Genomic DNA, 17,637 nt, shown 5'->3' on the forward strand with positions numbered 1-17,637 from the left:
ACTTATATATAAATTAAAAATATATAAAATTATATCAGATTTGTCATGTGATAGAGTAACTTTAAGGAAGTATACAGTTTCAATGGTTTTATGACTCATTTGATGATTATTTAAATATATAAACCCATGGAGCTAATTTATTTTGCATCTAGTGTCAACTATTTGACATTTTATTTTGAGTAAGTCTGTTTTTTATTTACAGAATTACATTTGTGTTTTTAATATGTAATGGGCTCAATTCTGGAATTTTGAGGGTGTGTTGTCCATCTTTTTTCTGACTGCTTGTCTTAGTTTGGGTCCTTGCACTTGTGCAACTTTATCAGAAGGCAAGCAGGGCAAACAGATTCAAGTATCAGATTTTAAGATCTTTTGTGAATTCAAGATTTCAAGCAGTATTTTTTGTAGAACCTTCAGTCCATTAAGTATTTTAGGACTCATTATTATTCTGTGCTTCCTCAACAAAAAAAGTGGTTGGACTCCAAAATTAATGAAAACTAGCCATTCTGAGATTCTTGCTGTTACTGCTAACATTGGTTAAGAAGTAACACCGGGGCGCCTGGGTGGCTTAGTCGGTTGGGTGTCCAACTTTCGCTTAGGTCATGATCTCGCGGTTCGTGGGTTCGAGCCCCGCGTCGGGCTCTGTGCTGACTGCTAGCTCAGAGCCTGGAGCCTGTTTCAGTCTGTGACTACCTCTCTCTCTGACCCTCCCCTGCTCGCGCTGTCTCTCTCTCTCCTAGAAATAAATAAAACATTAAAAAAAAAAAAAAAGAAGTAACACCTAGAAAAAACTGAGAGGCTTGTTTTCATAGACATAGGATATATGTATTTTATTCCTTTTGGAAACTTGGTGATTGTTAAACATCATATTCTTTTTATAAATTGTTATTAAGTTGCTAGAAAGGTTTCATGCACCTTTAAGTGTCCAGATGAAAACGGAAACCATCCTAGTATGGCAAGCTTCCAATAAGCTTGGGTGGTTTTAATAAGTAGATCCTTTGCGATTACATCTTATTGTGAAATTTCAATGAAAGGAAGATTCCACTGTTCTGTACTTGAACTTGTTTCCTTTGCTTATTATAACAACCCTATAAGCTAAAAGAGAAATTTGAGAGTCTATTTGAGAGTACACATGGAAAGTTGTGCAATTTAACAGAGTATAATTCTATATTGTAATAACCGAATGTTAGCATCCATTGTAGCTTCTCATTAGGCTAGCCAATTATTCAGTCAGTGCTTGCCCTAACTAATCAAATTAGTGGTTACTGGAAAATTCAGTTGCTGCTAAAAATGTTGATTGGAGTTCATTATTAGGTTATACTCCTAGAGATCAAATATCCTATGCTATCTTTTTTTTTTTTTTTTAAATCGGTGATCTGTTATCTCTGTAAATAAAACAGTCTCATGGTTTGTAGCTTAAAATTGTTATCACATATTTACTTACTCTGGTTACATTTCTTGAATTTTGCACTTGATACCTTATCTATAGTCTTTTTTTATAAGAAGAGTCACGTTGGTTCTGGCACTATTATAATATGTACCTTAAGACTGGGTAAATAACCTTTAAATTACTAGCTTTCCCGTTATCCTTGACTTACAACTTGTATATTGTAATATATAAAAACTGTTGACCAGCTCTATCCTGTATAAGTTACTTACTCTAAACTTTGAAATACCTCATCTGAAAAATGGGGATAATGATAGTTGCTATTTTGGTTATTTGTCATGATTATATGAGATAATTGCTCTAAATCATTTATTGTTACTGTTAGTCCATGCTAACCAAAAAGACAATAATAATACAAAAAAGCATATACTGAAAATAGTTCATTTAAATTTTTAAATAGGTTCTGTGCATGGATTTTTGCCTTTCTTGTTCTCTCCTTTCCACGCTCATTACTGATGACCTGTTACATGCCAGGCACAGTGCTGATATAGACACATAAATGGGACATGGGCATTTCCTTCACTGAAATTATAGCCTAATGAAGAACTTACAGTTAGGTTTTAGTATATCAAATATATTAACTTGCATAAATACTTAAGAATACAAATACAAACTAAACACTCATTCAGTGACTCAGTTCAACCAGAATTTTTTCAGTACCTTCACAAAGAGACACAATACCCTGTGCACGTGTTCATGGATGTTAGGAGAAAAGGCAGGTACTATTGGAGATAGAGGTTCAGATAAGGTATTTCAACTACCCAGGGACGAGAAAGCCATGTTTATTATACTTTTCCCTTTTGAGGGAGAATAACCTTAATTGAAAGCTTAAACATGAGTCCATTAAGAAACATGATTGGTGTTTGTCTTTCCTCATTTGAGTAAGTAGAGAACGAATGAATACTTAGTGTGTAAGGATGTTGGTACTTGCAGCATTTTGAGTTACACAAGTTGATTGATTAGTAGATTATGAATAGTTAAAACTATGAATTATGAAGCTATAAATTCTGATTGATTTAATATATTAACGTATATACTAATAAAAATTCCATTAATTAGATGTTTGCAAGAACTTATGTTCCCCCCCCCCTTTTTTTTTCCCCTCTTCAGGGCCTCTGCCACACCCAAGCCTGAGCCAGTTCCTGTTCAAAAGGTGTGTTTCTCATCTAGTATCACTAGGTACCACTTGATAGTCCTTGCTGAATCACTGTCATTTCCATTTCCTGTCTTGGGCTGTAGTGACAATTTATAGTTTCAGTACAATTTTCCTCACAGTTCTTTTCCTTTAAAGATTTGGGGAGGGGGGATGGAATCTTAAGTCATATATTTTAAAGAAAATAAGTAAATGGCTACTGAAAATGACTATCACAAGTCTTAGATAACATTTTATTAGTAATATGAATAGATTTTTAATTATATTTTCAGAGTATTCTGGATTAGGTTATTGTCAAGTACCTTTTTTCTCTTATATATATAAGAGGATATATATATATCCTCAAAATATCCCAAACCATTATTCATATACAGCTGGTTTATACTTTTGGGGGTTTTTCCCCTTTATTTTACTTGTGCCTTTTTATTGAACTATTTGTATTGATGTGCTGAGACATTAAGTTACTTCCCCACCCCCCTCAATTAGCTTTATTATTTCTATAAGGTTAATTTAGATTATTTTTTTAAACATAATAGAACTACCATTGTAGGTTTTTTAAAACTTGATTGTTTTTTCTTTTGTGATGGTACAGTGAATAGGAATTTATGAATGTCATCGAAGTTTAACCTTTTTTTTTTTAACTTTACACTTTTTTTGGAATAGGGGTTTGCAAATACAAATTATGTTAATTTTAGGAGGAATTGAACTTTCTTTGTAGCTAATTTTTCTTTGACGAGTGGCAGTGAGAAAACATCTAAGATCATTTATTTCCTCATGTAACTATTAATTATTTATTTTGGAAAAGGGAAAGAATTTTATCCTATCTCCAAATAATACCTCAAAACATTCCAGAGAAACAGGTGAATTGTTGAGATTTTTCTTTTTAGTAATATCTTCATTCAAAATGATTCATTAGAATGTGCATATTTCTGAGTTACATGAAAATGGTCTTTTTTCTTCTCTTTTAATATTTTTTTAAAAATTGAATCCTTAGAAATGTGCTGCTGTTTCTGAATGAGTCAAAATTAGACTCTGGAGAGTAATTAAACATGTTTGAAAGATGAAATTATAATCAAGACTCTGGTTATTTTAAAATAAATATTTTAGTTAGCGATGTTTTGTTTATTGTGGGTGTTTAAAATTTTTCCCTTTGGAAAATGTGAAGTATTCATTGACACGTATGATGACGTGTTTAGTCTTTTTGATAGTGTCCTACTCTTAGTTCCTAAATATTTTGAAACTTACTTCATTTTTATTAAAAAAAATATGCTCATTGTGTGCATCGTGTTATGCATGTTGGGACCAGTTGGCATGCATGTTATGCTCATCATTTTTATCTAGAAATGTGTGAAGTTTGGGCTGCTAACATGATTATGTTTGTCTTTTAAAAACTAGCTTTGTGTTCTTTTCAGTGAATCTACCTTGCATGTATTTGGTGTGTTCTTGTGTATGTTTATTTTTATTTCACATAGGGAGAACCTAAAGAAGTAGTTAAACCTGTGCCCATTCCATCTCCTGCTGTGTCCAAAGCCACTTCCACAACCAACACAGCCTACAATAAGGCACCGCGACCCTTTGGTTCCGTGTCTTCACCAAAAGCCACATCCATCCCATCACCATCGTCTGCCTTCACCCCACCCCACGCGACCACTTCATCACACGCTTCCCCTCCACCCGTGGCTGCTGTCACTCCTCCCTCATTCGCTGCATCTGGACTGCATGCTAATGCCAATCTTAGTGCTGACCAGCATTCTTCTGCACTGAGCGCTGGTAAACCTGCAGTTAATGTCCCACGGCAGCCCACAGTCACCAGCGTGTGTTCCGAGACTGCTCAGGAGCTAGCAGAGGGGCAGAGAAGAGGATCCCAGGGTGACAGTAAACAGCAAAATGGGTAGGTGGCCAAGGGTGCTTTCTGCTCTTATCCAAACTCTTCTTTCAGGCAATTTCCAGGAAATGATCTACATCCCCCACCTCCAAATCAGCTGTTCTTTGAAGGAACGGAGATGAAGTTTCATTTGCTTCATTAACATGTAGCTTTATATTATATACATACAGCACTTTCTGCAAGGCAGTTATAGGTTAATCAGAACCTAAATATGCATTTTGATATGTTATGAACCATGTAACATACTCTGTAACTCTGTCTCCAAGTCCTGGCATCACAAGGAGCAGCTGGCACTTACAATGCAAGGCGGATCTTGAATCTTTCTCAATTTTTCCATCCTTTTATTAGTCACCAAAAGTTTAAACAGACTGGTTAAAGTTGTGTCAGCTTATGTATCTCACCCTAAGGAGAGAGGAAATGAGGAGTTTGAAAAGCTTTTTTTCTTGGGAAGCAGTCTTAAGACAGAAAACGAATTTAGTTTTGACTCATGTCTATGTATGATGCATTAGCTTAGGTCAGATAGCCAGCAACATTCTTTTCAGATAAGCTTAGGCTAGAATTTAGTCTGTGAAAGCAAACAGTAATGGTAGAACAATAACATCAAAGGATGCTTCACAAACATCAGAAGCAAAGTAGAGAATATTTTCATTGTAAAGGTTTTTCTAAAATGAATGGCTTTGCAGAAGTGGGCACTAAATACGTGATGTCGGTGGAAGTTTTTAAAAATCCATTCCTTATGATTTTTCCTTTTTTTGAGGTAGTTTTTAAAATTTGAAGTCCATTTTCAGCAGCCTCCGTTTATAGACGGTCATTTTATTCTTTATGGAATTCAGTGACTGTACTTGAAGCCAAAGTCATTTGTGTAAAATCATTTTGATCAGATTTATTGTGACAAAAATGTACTTTAAAAGGGAAAACATCGGCATGCATGATGGTTTTTACCAATGCCAGTTCCCAGGGAAGTATAATTAAAATAATTACGTGGATAGGTCCTTTCTGAGGTAATCCCTTCAGAATGTTAATTCATGTAATGAAGGGGCTGTGCCTTCTGTAGCACTGCTGCCATGGCAACTCTGGGGCGTTGAAATAGAAGGTGGCACATCTCCAGGGCTGCTGCTGAGAGAAGGTGCAGGAGGTCTGGAAGAAGAGCTACTGGTCCGAACATACGGTTTTGTGGTTGTGGGTGGCTTTGTAAAGTTTGGACATATATATTGAGTAAAATTAGTGTCTTTCAAAGAAGGTTATTCTTCTTTTATTTGAGGAAAGAAATAGTATATAGTGTTGGGTTGTATTTTTCTGAATGTCTTTTTTTTTCAGACAGTAGATTTTAGAGTAATCAGTAGATATTCTGAAAAGAAAGATGCTGCCTGTCAAATTGTTGGCCCCACAGAAAACTAAAAGCAGACGTTTCCTGTGCTTAGGGAATTCCAGTTTCAGTATATAAAACTCCCCTGGAAGAAGTGTCTGAATAAACATATTTTCTCCTTATTAACATATCTTGAAAAAAACTTTTTTAATGTTCATTTTTTGAGAGAGAGAGTCAGAGCGTGAGTGGGGCAGGGGCAGAGAGAGAGAGGGAGACACAAAATCCAAAGCAGGCTCCAGGCCCTGAGCTGTCAGCACAGAGCTCTGTGTGGGGCTTGAACTCATGAACCATGAGATCATGACCTGAGCTGAAGTCGGACGCTTAACTGACTGAGCCACCCAGGCGCCCCAAAAGGATCTTGAAATTTTATAAGATAGTCAGATGGAAATTTAAAGTAAATTGAGGTTATGGAAATGTATACTTAATTTAAAACATGAAAATATGAATGTGAAGCTTAAATTTTTGTTTTATAACTACAGCTTTGATGATTAAACTTAAAATGATTTATTACAGCTTATTATCCTCAAAATGAAAATGTAGGCAATGGCGTAGTAATAGGGCCTTAATGATGGCTTTTTAATCAATGGACATGTGATTACTGAACCTGTGCCTGTGTCTAACTCTGTGCAAGATTCAGGAGAAAAGAGGTTATTACATATTTTGCATCATTAACAAGCAAGTTACAGCTTTGCATTTGTAACCTGGGTGTATTTAAAAATAGCTTGATTTCAAATGTCATCCAGATGTTGGACAATGAAAACTTGATTACCCTGAAAACAAAATATCTCTGGTGTCTGTGAAATTCTGTGACAAACTTGCAGTGCCATTTCTCTTACTATGTTTAGATTAGAGAGATTAAAAATAAATCAGACACTTTACTAGTCAGTGATGTGTCATTTTGATGACGTGTTTTGTGGTATGGACAAGTGCATTTCCTTCATCAGGTATCAAACCTTTTCTGAAATCATAGACTATTTACTAACTATGTGATTAGTATTTTTTTCATATTTCTATATTACAAAAGGTCTGCAACAAAACTCTTTCAAAGTTGAGAGTTGTTACTTTCAATCAAGTACTTTTTATTTTAAAAATAATACATGCCAGCAACCAAAAATTTAAGAATTCGGAAGAGTATAAAGCTAAATTCCTAAGTTTTCTGTTTCCTCAAAGCAGAAAGATTATTAATCTTCAAGTGATTTAAAGTAACTGGCTCATTGCCCAAATTTATATAGGATTAGTAAGCATCAGACACAAATATTTATTCATTATGTGTTATTACTAAGAAATATTCATTGTAAAGTATAAAATCTCTAATCGTGCTGATAGTTTTAGAATATTTCTTAATCATACTATGTAAGTGTTCTTGTTCCTTCTTATAAATATAATGAACAAGGCACTTTAGGAAGTTTTTAATCTTCTACATAAACAAATGACCTGTCTTGTTATTTTCCTAACTCCTCTCCCCCCTTACTCTACTTAGAGCAAAATGGGACTTTATCTTCCAAAGCAGAAGGAAAGCTATTTTGCATCAAGTAGTTTAAGTAATTTACCTTTTGCCTTTCCATATGCCCTTGCATTATAATGTGCCACTGCTTTAAACAGGTAAGTCTTTCATGTATCCTTTATTAATTTCAATTTTGTTGGACTGCAATTTCTTCTAACAATTCCAGTGTGTTATTTTGAAGAACTTGGCCTTGGAAGATACAAAAATATAATGATACGGTAGTAATATTTTTAAATGCTTTTCTCTTTACAGAAAACACAAGTGACAAAGTTAGTATCCACATTACTGGAGAGGAAATATGGTGATTTATATATGAGTAAACAGCATGAATGTGTCCAATTTTTGCAAAATTAAGTTACATTTTGCAAAACAGCTATATTTAGAAGAACCATATTTAATGTTGTCATAAGTTTGGTTTGCATTGCTATGTTGTAGTGAATTGCTTTATAGTAAAAAATAGTCGTGTTTAACTTTTGTCATAAAATATATATGGGGTTTGCTGTGTGGTGGTTTACAAGAGATAATTGGGGAAATGTAGTTTTCGTGCAGTGAGACTAGTAGAAGAGAAAGAGAAAGATACAAGAGAAAGCGTAAACAGATGTACCACTACTGAATAATGTATGTATAACTGAGTTGGTTTCCTAATTTGTATAATACACCAGTGTTTCCCAGGTAAAGTCTCTAAGAACCTTTTTGATTTTTTGAACAATGTTGCTGGCAGTTTGAGAATTCTATGTATACTGCTATGTGTCACTGCATAATAGAAAGTTTATACATACCTTTGTTAAGAGAGATGGTTACTGACTTATTAACTGTCACAGGCAGTTAACATAGACATTGGGCAACACGGTGGTATACTTTAAAACCTCGCATTTGTGTCTGTTGGTATTGATGGTAAACTGGCTGGTGATTAATAGCCTTAAAAATAGGCAAAAATCACATTAGATAAGAACTCAAGTTAATTTCATGTTATGATTATTCTGAGCATGTGCTAAAACTTATTATCACTTTGTAGATTAGAACAGGAAATATGGAATATTTAACTATCTTAGACAGTCAACAGAATTAACAATTAGATTACTAGGACCTTGATTCCAGTGTGGCTGTGGTCCCACTAATTGAATAGTTAGTTCCATGTTATATACACATAGGAATATAGTGCACCAGTGTACTTGTGAAACATCCCCAAACCCTACTTTATTATTTAAATTCTTACAAAGATTTTGACTAGTTACTAAATTCCAGTGTAACAAACAATTTGACTTCCATGTAAAGGGTAAAAATTAGGCCTTGGAAAAATAAATTTAAGCATTTAGGTTAAATATACTTTCTTATTTTAATTATTTTAATTTTCTTTTAATTATTTTTTTACACTTATTTATTTTGGAGAGACAGAGAGAGACAGAGCACAAATAGGGGACAGGCAGAGAGGGAATGAGACACAGAATCCGAAACAGGCTCCAGGCTCTGAGCTGTCAGCACAGAGCTGACGTGGGACTTGATCTCACAAACCATGAGATCATGACCTGAGCTGAAGTAGGGTGCTCAACCGACTGTGCCCCATAAATATGTATTTTTAAATGCAAATGTATTATTTTATTAGGTATTACTGTGCATTGTTCTAAGTGTTTCTCAATGCATTATGTGATTTAATTCAATTTAATTGAATACTGACAGGTTACTTAATTTTCTCAAGTCATGCTGCTTGTAAGTGATTAAGATTCAGGCCTAGGTTTTTTGAAGCCAGTTTGATATGTCTGTGACCTCTGGCTTTTTTCTATTACTTTGAACTGGTATTTGTTTTTAAATGGGTTGGGGCAGTATGGATGAGTAATATGGATAAACTACAGTTGGGTTTGATAGTACTTTTTTTTTTTAACGAGCAGTTAGGGGATCTATCCTGACAACAAATCTGTTTGTATGGTTTGCAGAGTGCCTTCAAATGTATTAAACATATGCCCATACAAGAAGCCTGAAAGAAAAGGAAATTGTAATCCATGTCACTGTTGAGGAAAGAGGCGTCTGTAGATTGTACCTTGTTCAGGACACAGGGAAAGTGGCAGCGTAACCTGGGTGAAAAGTCTGGTCTCCTCATGCTCACATTGGCACAAATGCTGTTGTGGTATATGATGGGCCATTCCTCTCGGGCACATAATTTGAAATACATGAAAATATTTACTTGACATATACAAATTGGCATCTTTAGGTTGAAACCAGTCAAGTCTACACCTGCTGTCACTCACTAAGCATAGAATGTTTGCCTCCCAACTTCATGTTAATATAAAACTTTTCCCCTAAACTTTAAAAGGTTTAAATATCTAAAATTCAGTTCAGAGGAGGTTATTTTCAAAAATGACTTCCCGGCTATTTAAAATAGTAACGCACAGGAAAGAATGCTTTGCATTGTGGCTAGAGAAGAATAAGTATCCGTAAATACTGAGATCAGCGTAACTGCAGCATCCCACCCCTATTCACTGAAACTCAGCCCTCTGTTGAGTTTATGAAATTGACTTTGATATAAATGAAGCAAATATAGCTACACTGCCGGGCTTAGTATTAAAACTCTTAGGCAGTTTTTGTCATTAGGTTCATAATGAATTACTAGGTACTCTGACTAAACTTCATTGCAGAAGGATTGATTTAAGAGTGTTTTTACAAGCTATGTAGAGTTTATACTTCGCTCTTCTCTCTGCATAATGGAATGTAAATATACTTGTTTTTTAATGATTGCATGGTTAATAGGCTTGTGGATGAATTACGTTTTGAGGTTTTCCTTCTTCAGATGTTATTAATGTAGTTCCTTTACTATATCATATCAGACATAACTTTCTGAGCAGTAAGTAGATCACTGATAATCTAAAAGTATGGGTTCCTACTAATCTGTTCTGAAGTTACTGGGATTTGCTTGTGAACAAGAGTGGTGGTAATGACGGACAGAAGAGACTTGAAAATTGAGTGAGAGCCCATTATTTATGATCCAGTATGCTTCTTATACTTTATATTATAATCACATTTTTATTTAAATTTTTTAAAAATTTTACTTATTTTTTAAGAGAGAGAAAGAGAGACAGCATGAGCAGGGGAGGGGCAGAGAGAGGGGTAGGCACACAGTCTGAAGCAGGCTCCAGGCTCCGAGCTGTCCGCATACAGCCTGACACAGGGCTCGAACCCATGAACTGTGAGATCATGACTTGAGCCAGTCAGACATGTAATTGACTGAGCCACTTAGGTACCCTTATAATTGCATTTTTAAAAAATAAAATAGTATAGCATATTATTTTTTATAATACATGATACAGGATAACTTTTTTGGCTTTTAGGTTTTTATTTTAATTCCAGATACAGATAGTTAATGAACAGTGTAATGTTAGTTTCAGGTATAAAATATAGTGATTCTTTTTCTTTTCTTTTTTTTTTTTTTGGCTTTTTAACTTTTTATTTTAATGATTCAAGATAATTTTGGTTAGAAGATTACATTTGCTATTAATACATACTTCATATATTATGTGAATGAAAGACTTTCTCTTATTCTGCTCTGATTTTAAGTGATTCTAAAATGTTCTGTTTCTGCATATTACATCTAAGAATCATTTTATTCTCTGCCTTTTATTAGGAACGTAATAGGAATTTGGATTCCTGCTATAAAGAATTTATATAAACCTAGAGATATCTTTAAATAGTGGATCTTTCTCTGTATAACAGAATTTTGACTAACATTTGCTCGTTTTGTCTGTGTTTACATGTTTATTTTGAAGCATGATGTTTGTGTAATATCTTCTTGTAAGTTAATTGTTTTAAATTTCACTGTTTCATTCTTTGATTTCTGCTCATCTTTTTTCCCTTTCTTTTCTTTGCCTCACCTTTGTCTGTTTTCCATTATCCTGGGAACATCAATGTCTTCTCTACTCTGTCACATCTTTTTTGTATGTATTACTCCTCCTTCAGCAACCCTGGCACAGTGTAAGTACCTAATCAGTGGTTCCTTTTGTAATTTTCATCATTGTCTCTCTGTAACTTTCCATCCTGCTTTCGTTTTAATATCCCCAGCAACTTTATTAGTGTCCTCTCTTTGCAAGAATTTTCACATATATGTTATAAGGAGCCTAGGAAACATGTTTTCCATGCTAGAGAACTTCATTTAAATCAGTGTGTGTGTTTTCCACTTCTGCAGTGGAAAAACTTAGTAAGCTGAACCTTCAGGGAGGTAAGTATTGTAGACAGTGTATGCTAGAGTTAGTGACCTGATTTGGGCCTCCCTTGTTGAGTTTTTTTTTTTTTTTTAATTTGAATAAACTTGCTAATTGTGAATATCTACATTTTGAAATAAAATTACTTGTTCTTGATAGTTAAATTTATGTTCTAACCCAAATATATTTTTAAAGATAAAATAATTGGGATTATTCTCTTTAATCATAGTCATAAGCACTCAGAGTTTAGAAACTTCCTGTCATTTAACACAGAGCCTTAAACTGTAGTGAATATCACAGAGTCTCAGGTGTACCATGCTTTCTGCAAGTATGTCATGGCTAAGAAGTGTTCTTAAGTGGTGTCATTTTATTATTCTTAGTGTATTTCTTCTTAGCTTGACACTATTGTTTTATATTTTTACAGACCAAATCTTTTATAGAAAATGGTTTTATACTGGAAACTGGCACCACTTAAGAATAAACTACATTCAGTAACTAATTACAGAGAAATTTAAGCTGTAAGTTTCATAGCTCAGTATAACATTTTTCACATAATTGCATAAGGTAAAGTGTTGTCTGTTTAGGAAATTATATCTTCCAAATATAGTGTATTTATGAAATACTCTATGCCTATTATAATTTTTTAAAATTCTGTTTTAAAAAGGGTTAGGTTTTGTTTAATATTAGTAAAGTAATTAGTAAAGTAATTAGTAAAATGTTAGATATTTCACTTCTGGAATCTTAGAATTCTACCATAAACTATAAATGTCACTAATTTTATGTGTAAATGTTATTAATTCTGTTTTTTATGTATGTGGCTGACCCATAATCTTAGAATATGCATTGCAAACAGTGTTTTTACTAATCGTGAAAGAAAACACCTTGTGTGATCATTCCTGTGTATTAGGTACTTTGGAAAGCACTTTACATATATTATCTGTCTTATTTATTCCTCAGAACAACTCTTTAAGGTAGATACAGTCCCCTTTTCTCAGATGGGTAAAATCAAGATTTGGAGAAGTTAAATGACTTGCACAAAACACACATTAGGTGAAGAAGGTAGTGCTTGAAACTATTAGCTGTTTGTTTCTAAAGCCATTGTTCATATTAATATCTTATCATGCTCTTTCTGGGCAAAAAGTCTTTCAGTGTACTGAGACAGTTTTGTAGTGTAATCATTAAAATGACAACAATCAAGTGGCATTCTGTGATAGTGCTGTGCCTTTCTAGCAGTGAATTATACCCAGCAGATGTTGCCATTCACATCTGACACTCTTTGAGCCCTCTCTCTACTTAAATCTCAGTCTGCTAGTCTAGAGTTAGACTCCTTTTTCTCTCCCAAAATTAGACTCCTAGACTCTAAAAATTTGCATTTGTCATATTTGGGGACAGGGGGTGGGTAGGGGAAGAGAACAGAGTATTCATTACATTCAGTAGATTTTGGGTTAGAATGTTAATATATAAATTACTTAACATTTATGCTTTGTTAATAGAAAAATGAATGTTCTTAGCAAACTTAAAGCTCTTGGGCTCTGTAGTTTACAAAATCCCTTTCACATATATTATTTCATTTAATGCTCGAACAGTGCTACTTTGTATGTGATATTCTTATAAATGAAAAAAAACGGGCCCAGTGAGATTGACTTGTCCAAAATCACACATCTAAAAGGTCACAGAGTCAAGATTTACATCTTGGTGTTTTGATAAATATTCCATTAGTTTCTGATATACTACACTCTTTATTCTCTGTGCTCACCCCGCACACAACTTTATTTAGGACGAAGGATATCTATACACAGGAATAAGAAAACTGTAGAAAGTAACAGTCCTGACCCTTTTCAAAATTGTGTTTGGAATTGCTGTCTTAGCCTGTGCTAAAGCATTCTTAGTTCCTGGGCCTAGTGAAAATTTGTTCATTTAATTTTGTAAAAACCAATACATTTTGGCAACCTGTTGATATTTAACAGTGGTTGTGAATATAGTCCATATCTGTGTTTTGTTAGGCGTAAGATAGATACAAGAACAGTACAATTAATTTCAAAAAAAATGTTAACTGCCGTGGACTATTCAATTCTCCTTATTTTCCTTCTTTTCTGTTCTTTTCCTTTTCTTTATGCTTGGAATCTCTCTTCTGCTGCCTTCTGTCAATTAAAAGGAAAACCCCACCTAAACGGTAACCTTTCTCTTGAATAGTTATATGTACTGTTATTTTATGTTAACATATAAATACCTTTTTTTTTTTTTTTTTACTAGTTAAAGAAAAAGGTCTACTCTATTTTAGAAAGATGCTTTTTTAAGAAAATTGAGGCTAAGTGCACTTGGAAAAGCATAAGATATAAAAAAGAACACTGATGTTAAATGTTTTATAACTTATTTGGCAGAGGGTATTTTATTCTTAACTTAAAAATGTTTAATTCTTTCTTTCCTTCTTAACCCTAGCCCACCAAGAAAACATATTGTGGAGCGCAATACGGAGTTTTATCACATACCGACTCACAGTGATGCCAGCAAGAAAAGACTGATTGAGGACACTGAAGATTGGCGTCCAAGGACTGGCACGACTCAGTCTCGTTCTTTCCGAATCCTCGCCCAGATCACTGGGACTGAACATCGTAAGTGAATACGTAGAGATTCTAATAGATGAATGTTCTTTGCCATAGAGAATAGCATTTAGACAGATGGGTGATTATTAGAAAACAGTAATTTTCCTGAGGCCGTTTACACCTAAAGCATGCCATGCGCAACATGGGTAGTATAAATAAGAAGCCATGCCCGGAGAGTCACACTGCAAAGTGTTGCTGCAGGAGCAGCACTGACTAGTATGTGGCTGGTGACAGCATCATAGGGAATGTTTCTTAGTGGCTCTGTGCAACTCAACCATTTGGTATCAGTGGGTACAGGTAATTGCCTAAGTGATTTTTCACGTTAAAAAAATGTAAATTAATACTGGATATTGCTTACTATTTTTCAGTGAAAGAATCAGAAACTGAAAATACAAAGAAGGCAAAGTAAGTTGTCCATTTTTTTGGTAAATTGAATGCTTTCCTTTCATGAATGGTCTCAATTTCTTTTTTTCATATTTTTAAGTGTAGTGATATGGCATTTTGTGTTTGTAACTAGAAGCTAAGCATTTAACTTCAGTGGCTTTTGTGGGACCTAAATGTGAGACTTAAAATTAGAAATTTTTAAATTAGTAGATATTGTCTAGATTTCATGTGTAAGGTTAATTTCCTTTAGTATTGAAATAAGTGGGCAGAAGAGTATATTTGGGGATGCTTTGCTAACACTACAGATCTCTGTGAATGAGTTTATGTGTTGTCATGTAGTAACTTCATTTTGGGCATAAAAAAGGATGTTTCCAAGAGGGCTCTATCGATTAATTTCTGCATTTATTAAAAATGCTCTACCCTTAAAATCTTTACTATTAAATACAACAGCTATATGAAATTAAGCTTTGATAAAGCATGTTTTCTGCATGATGAGCTAAGCGTAGAAACTTTTTCTTTCTCTTTCTTATGACTCTTCTGTCACTTTTCTTTTCTTTTCTTTTCTTCTTTTATTTCCACAGGGAAAAGATACCCCTTCACGTCTTTAGTCCCAAATACACAAAATTACGTGACTGGCACCATGAAGTTTCAGCACGTGCTCTTAACGTACAGTGATTTATGAGTCTTGCCCCCTGCCCTAAGCAGCCAGCACATACCTTTTCATTCACTTTTTCTTCTTTTCCAACCTCATAGCAAAATCTGTATTAAATTGCCTTACAAAAAAAATAGAAACCTTTTCTATACTTTTCTAACCGTTTCTTGCTGTTGTGTGAAAAGGAGGAAGCTGAATTTGTTTTGTGCTAGTCAGTAGCTCACAAATGTTAAACGAAGAGAGCAGATTAAGGGACTGGATCTATTCAGTGGATTTCCATCTATTGCCGTTGTTATTAGGATAGTGACCTTGGAAAAGGAATTCTTCCTGTAAGTTGAATTTGGTTGGTTGTGTGAAGCAGAGACAGATGAGCAAATAATGTCCTCGTCTAATTTGGAAAATACTTCCTTTATGTTATTACATGTCCCAGGATTACTTATGAATTTATTATTACATACTGTTCAACATGGATTGTAAATTACTCTAAACAAATGTGAGGAGATGAGATAAAACAGAGAAGACTTTATTAGAATAGAGTTTATTGTAGATTTGGGTATTTTTTTTAAAGCAGGTACTCAGGATGGCTATGAAGAAGAGGAGGCCCAAATTTGGCTCCTAATAAGGGAAAGGAGAGAATTCTGCCCCTATTTGCAATAGGGAAGTAGAGTGTTCTTTTGGTTTGGTTAGTTTCAAAAATCCTACTTTTTGTCAAAGGAAATATTTCTAAACTAGTGGATGTTTTTAGGGTATAAACAACTTCTAGGTGTTAACTAGTAAGAAATAGAAAAGATAACTTTGCTTTGTTTTTAAATGAACATAAAATAAGTTATAAATGATTCTTTATGTGACATCAGAGAAGTATTTTACTTAGTGATATAAACAATTGCGTGTTCCTGCTGTTTCTAGGAAACTATGTTTTGGGCAATACATGCAAGCTGACATCTGACTAGAAATGCTTTGTTTTGTAATATAATGTATTATATATTAGTTATACATTCAGTAATAAATGCACTTTGAAGTTTGGAAAAGTACTGTAATAAAGCTGTCTTTAACTTAGCTTTGTAATTGTTTTCTGTTTGCCTGAAGCTATAACTGTGTCATTCAAGACTTGGTACATGCCACTTACATAAAATAAATAATTCTTCTGACATTTCATTTGGAAAACATTTTTAATTTTGCAAGGCCACTGAAATGAGTGTGGAATATGACAAAGGCTTGTATTTGTTTTTGTTTTTTTACCTGAATTGTCATGTTACTTAACATGATATGTGAGTAACAAGAAGATTAGTTAGACTGTGGCACAATATAGCATTAGTCTTTGTGGAAAATGATTACTGAGGGATTTTGCCTGCATTCAAGGTACTTAAAAAATTTATTTTTTATAAGTAAGCTCTATACCCAGTGTGGGACTTGAACTCACAACCCTGAGATCAAGAGTTCCATGCTTTACCAATGAAGCCAGCCAGGCGCCCCCATTGAAGGCATTTGTATTTTGCAGGGTTTTTTTGTTTTCCACTTTGATGTCACCATAGACTAGGTCAACTGCCTGATAATTTGGAGAAACTAACAGTTTCAGTTAGTGATTGATTACGATGTAAAATTTAGCACACCAAGTTTATTTAAAAATAATTCTAAGATTTACCTATGCTCATTTCCACTGTACTTCATAATATTCTAAGATGTCTTTCTTTTACTGTAGGGGTTCTTCAGATATGCTTTGTAATTTTATGATCCTGACATCAATCCATTATTACTGTGTCTCTGGCCTCTGTAAGAAAACAGACCTTCTTAGACCAGGCTTTCCTATACCTAATAATTCTCATTCGTCTCAAAAGATGATATTTGAAAGTAGGTGGAATCAAATTCTCATGAAAATAAATGGTGGAATAAACACGGTATTTCCCACCAAGAGCCAAATTTCCAAAATAACCACAGAGTTGAGAGAGAGAGCGCATTTAGAATGTGAGTTTTAAGTAAATAAAATAATTTCCTCCTAATAAAGACGGGAGAACATGTATAGAACTTTATACCTTGAAATAAGTATGGTTGGAAATAGAGTTTAATACCTTCCTAATTTTGAAAAAAAGTAATGTCTCATTCAAAGTATACACTTAGCTAAGTGAAGGATCTGTATTTGAGTATGAGTGTAAATGTTCAGTCTAGATCACAAAGGACATTCCATTTGACCCCGTCAGAGGTTGAATTCCTGCGTTAAGTTAATCTTCTGGGACATCTTATATTCTTAGCTTAAAAGCTAGCCAAATATTGTAAAAGCTCCTTGCAAAAATATTATTGTAAGTCTGGTGACCTAATTTATAGCTTGTTTTTGTTTGTCTCTCTTATACAGACTTTCTTTATTATAGGCTTGTTTTTAATGTAAAATTTGAAAGTTAAGAATTTTCAACACTTTTACAAGGTTTTACCAGTCAGAAGATGGGATGTTCCCACAACATGATTAT

General features: G+C 34.0%; 1 protein-coding gene across 4 annotated transcripts in view; it reads left to right on the forward strand.

The window, feature by feature from the left end:
* The window catches only part of PDLIM5 (PDZ and LIM domain 5), a 220,487-nt gene that overhangs the window by 118,562 nt on the left and 84,288 nt on the right, over positions 1-17,637 (forward strand). For 2 of the 4 annotated variants that reach the window (XM_077762326.1, XM_077762325.1), the window contains exons 4-7: positions 2,555-2,597; positions 4,397-4,488; positions 13,979-14,151; positions 14,511-14,547. In XM_077762326.1, the coding sequence (XP_077618452.1) occupies positions 2,555-2,597; positions 4,397-4,488; positions 13,979-14,151; positions 14,511-14,547 (345 nt within the window). Of the gene's footprint in view, positions 1-2,554; positions 2,598-4,069; positions 4,489-13,978; positions 14,152-14,510; positions 14,548-17,637 lie in introns of all 4 variants that reach the window. The other 2 variants (XM_077762324.1, XM_077762323.1) reach the window with 1 other exon arrangement.

This window comes from Crocuta crocuta, unplaced genomic scaffold (genome assembly GCF_008692635.1).
Source record: "Crocuta crocuta isolate KB4526 unplaced genomic scaffold, BGI_CrCroc_1.0 scaffold83, whole genome shotgun sequence".
In the NCBI taxonomy this organism is placed as follows: Eukaryota; Metazoa; Chordata; class Mammalia; order Carnivora; family Hyaenidae; genus Crocuta; species Crocuta crocuta.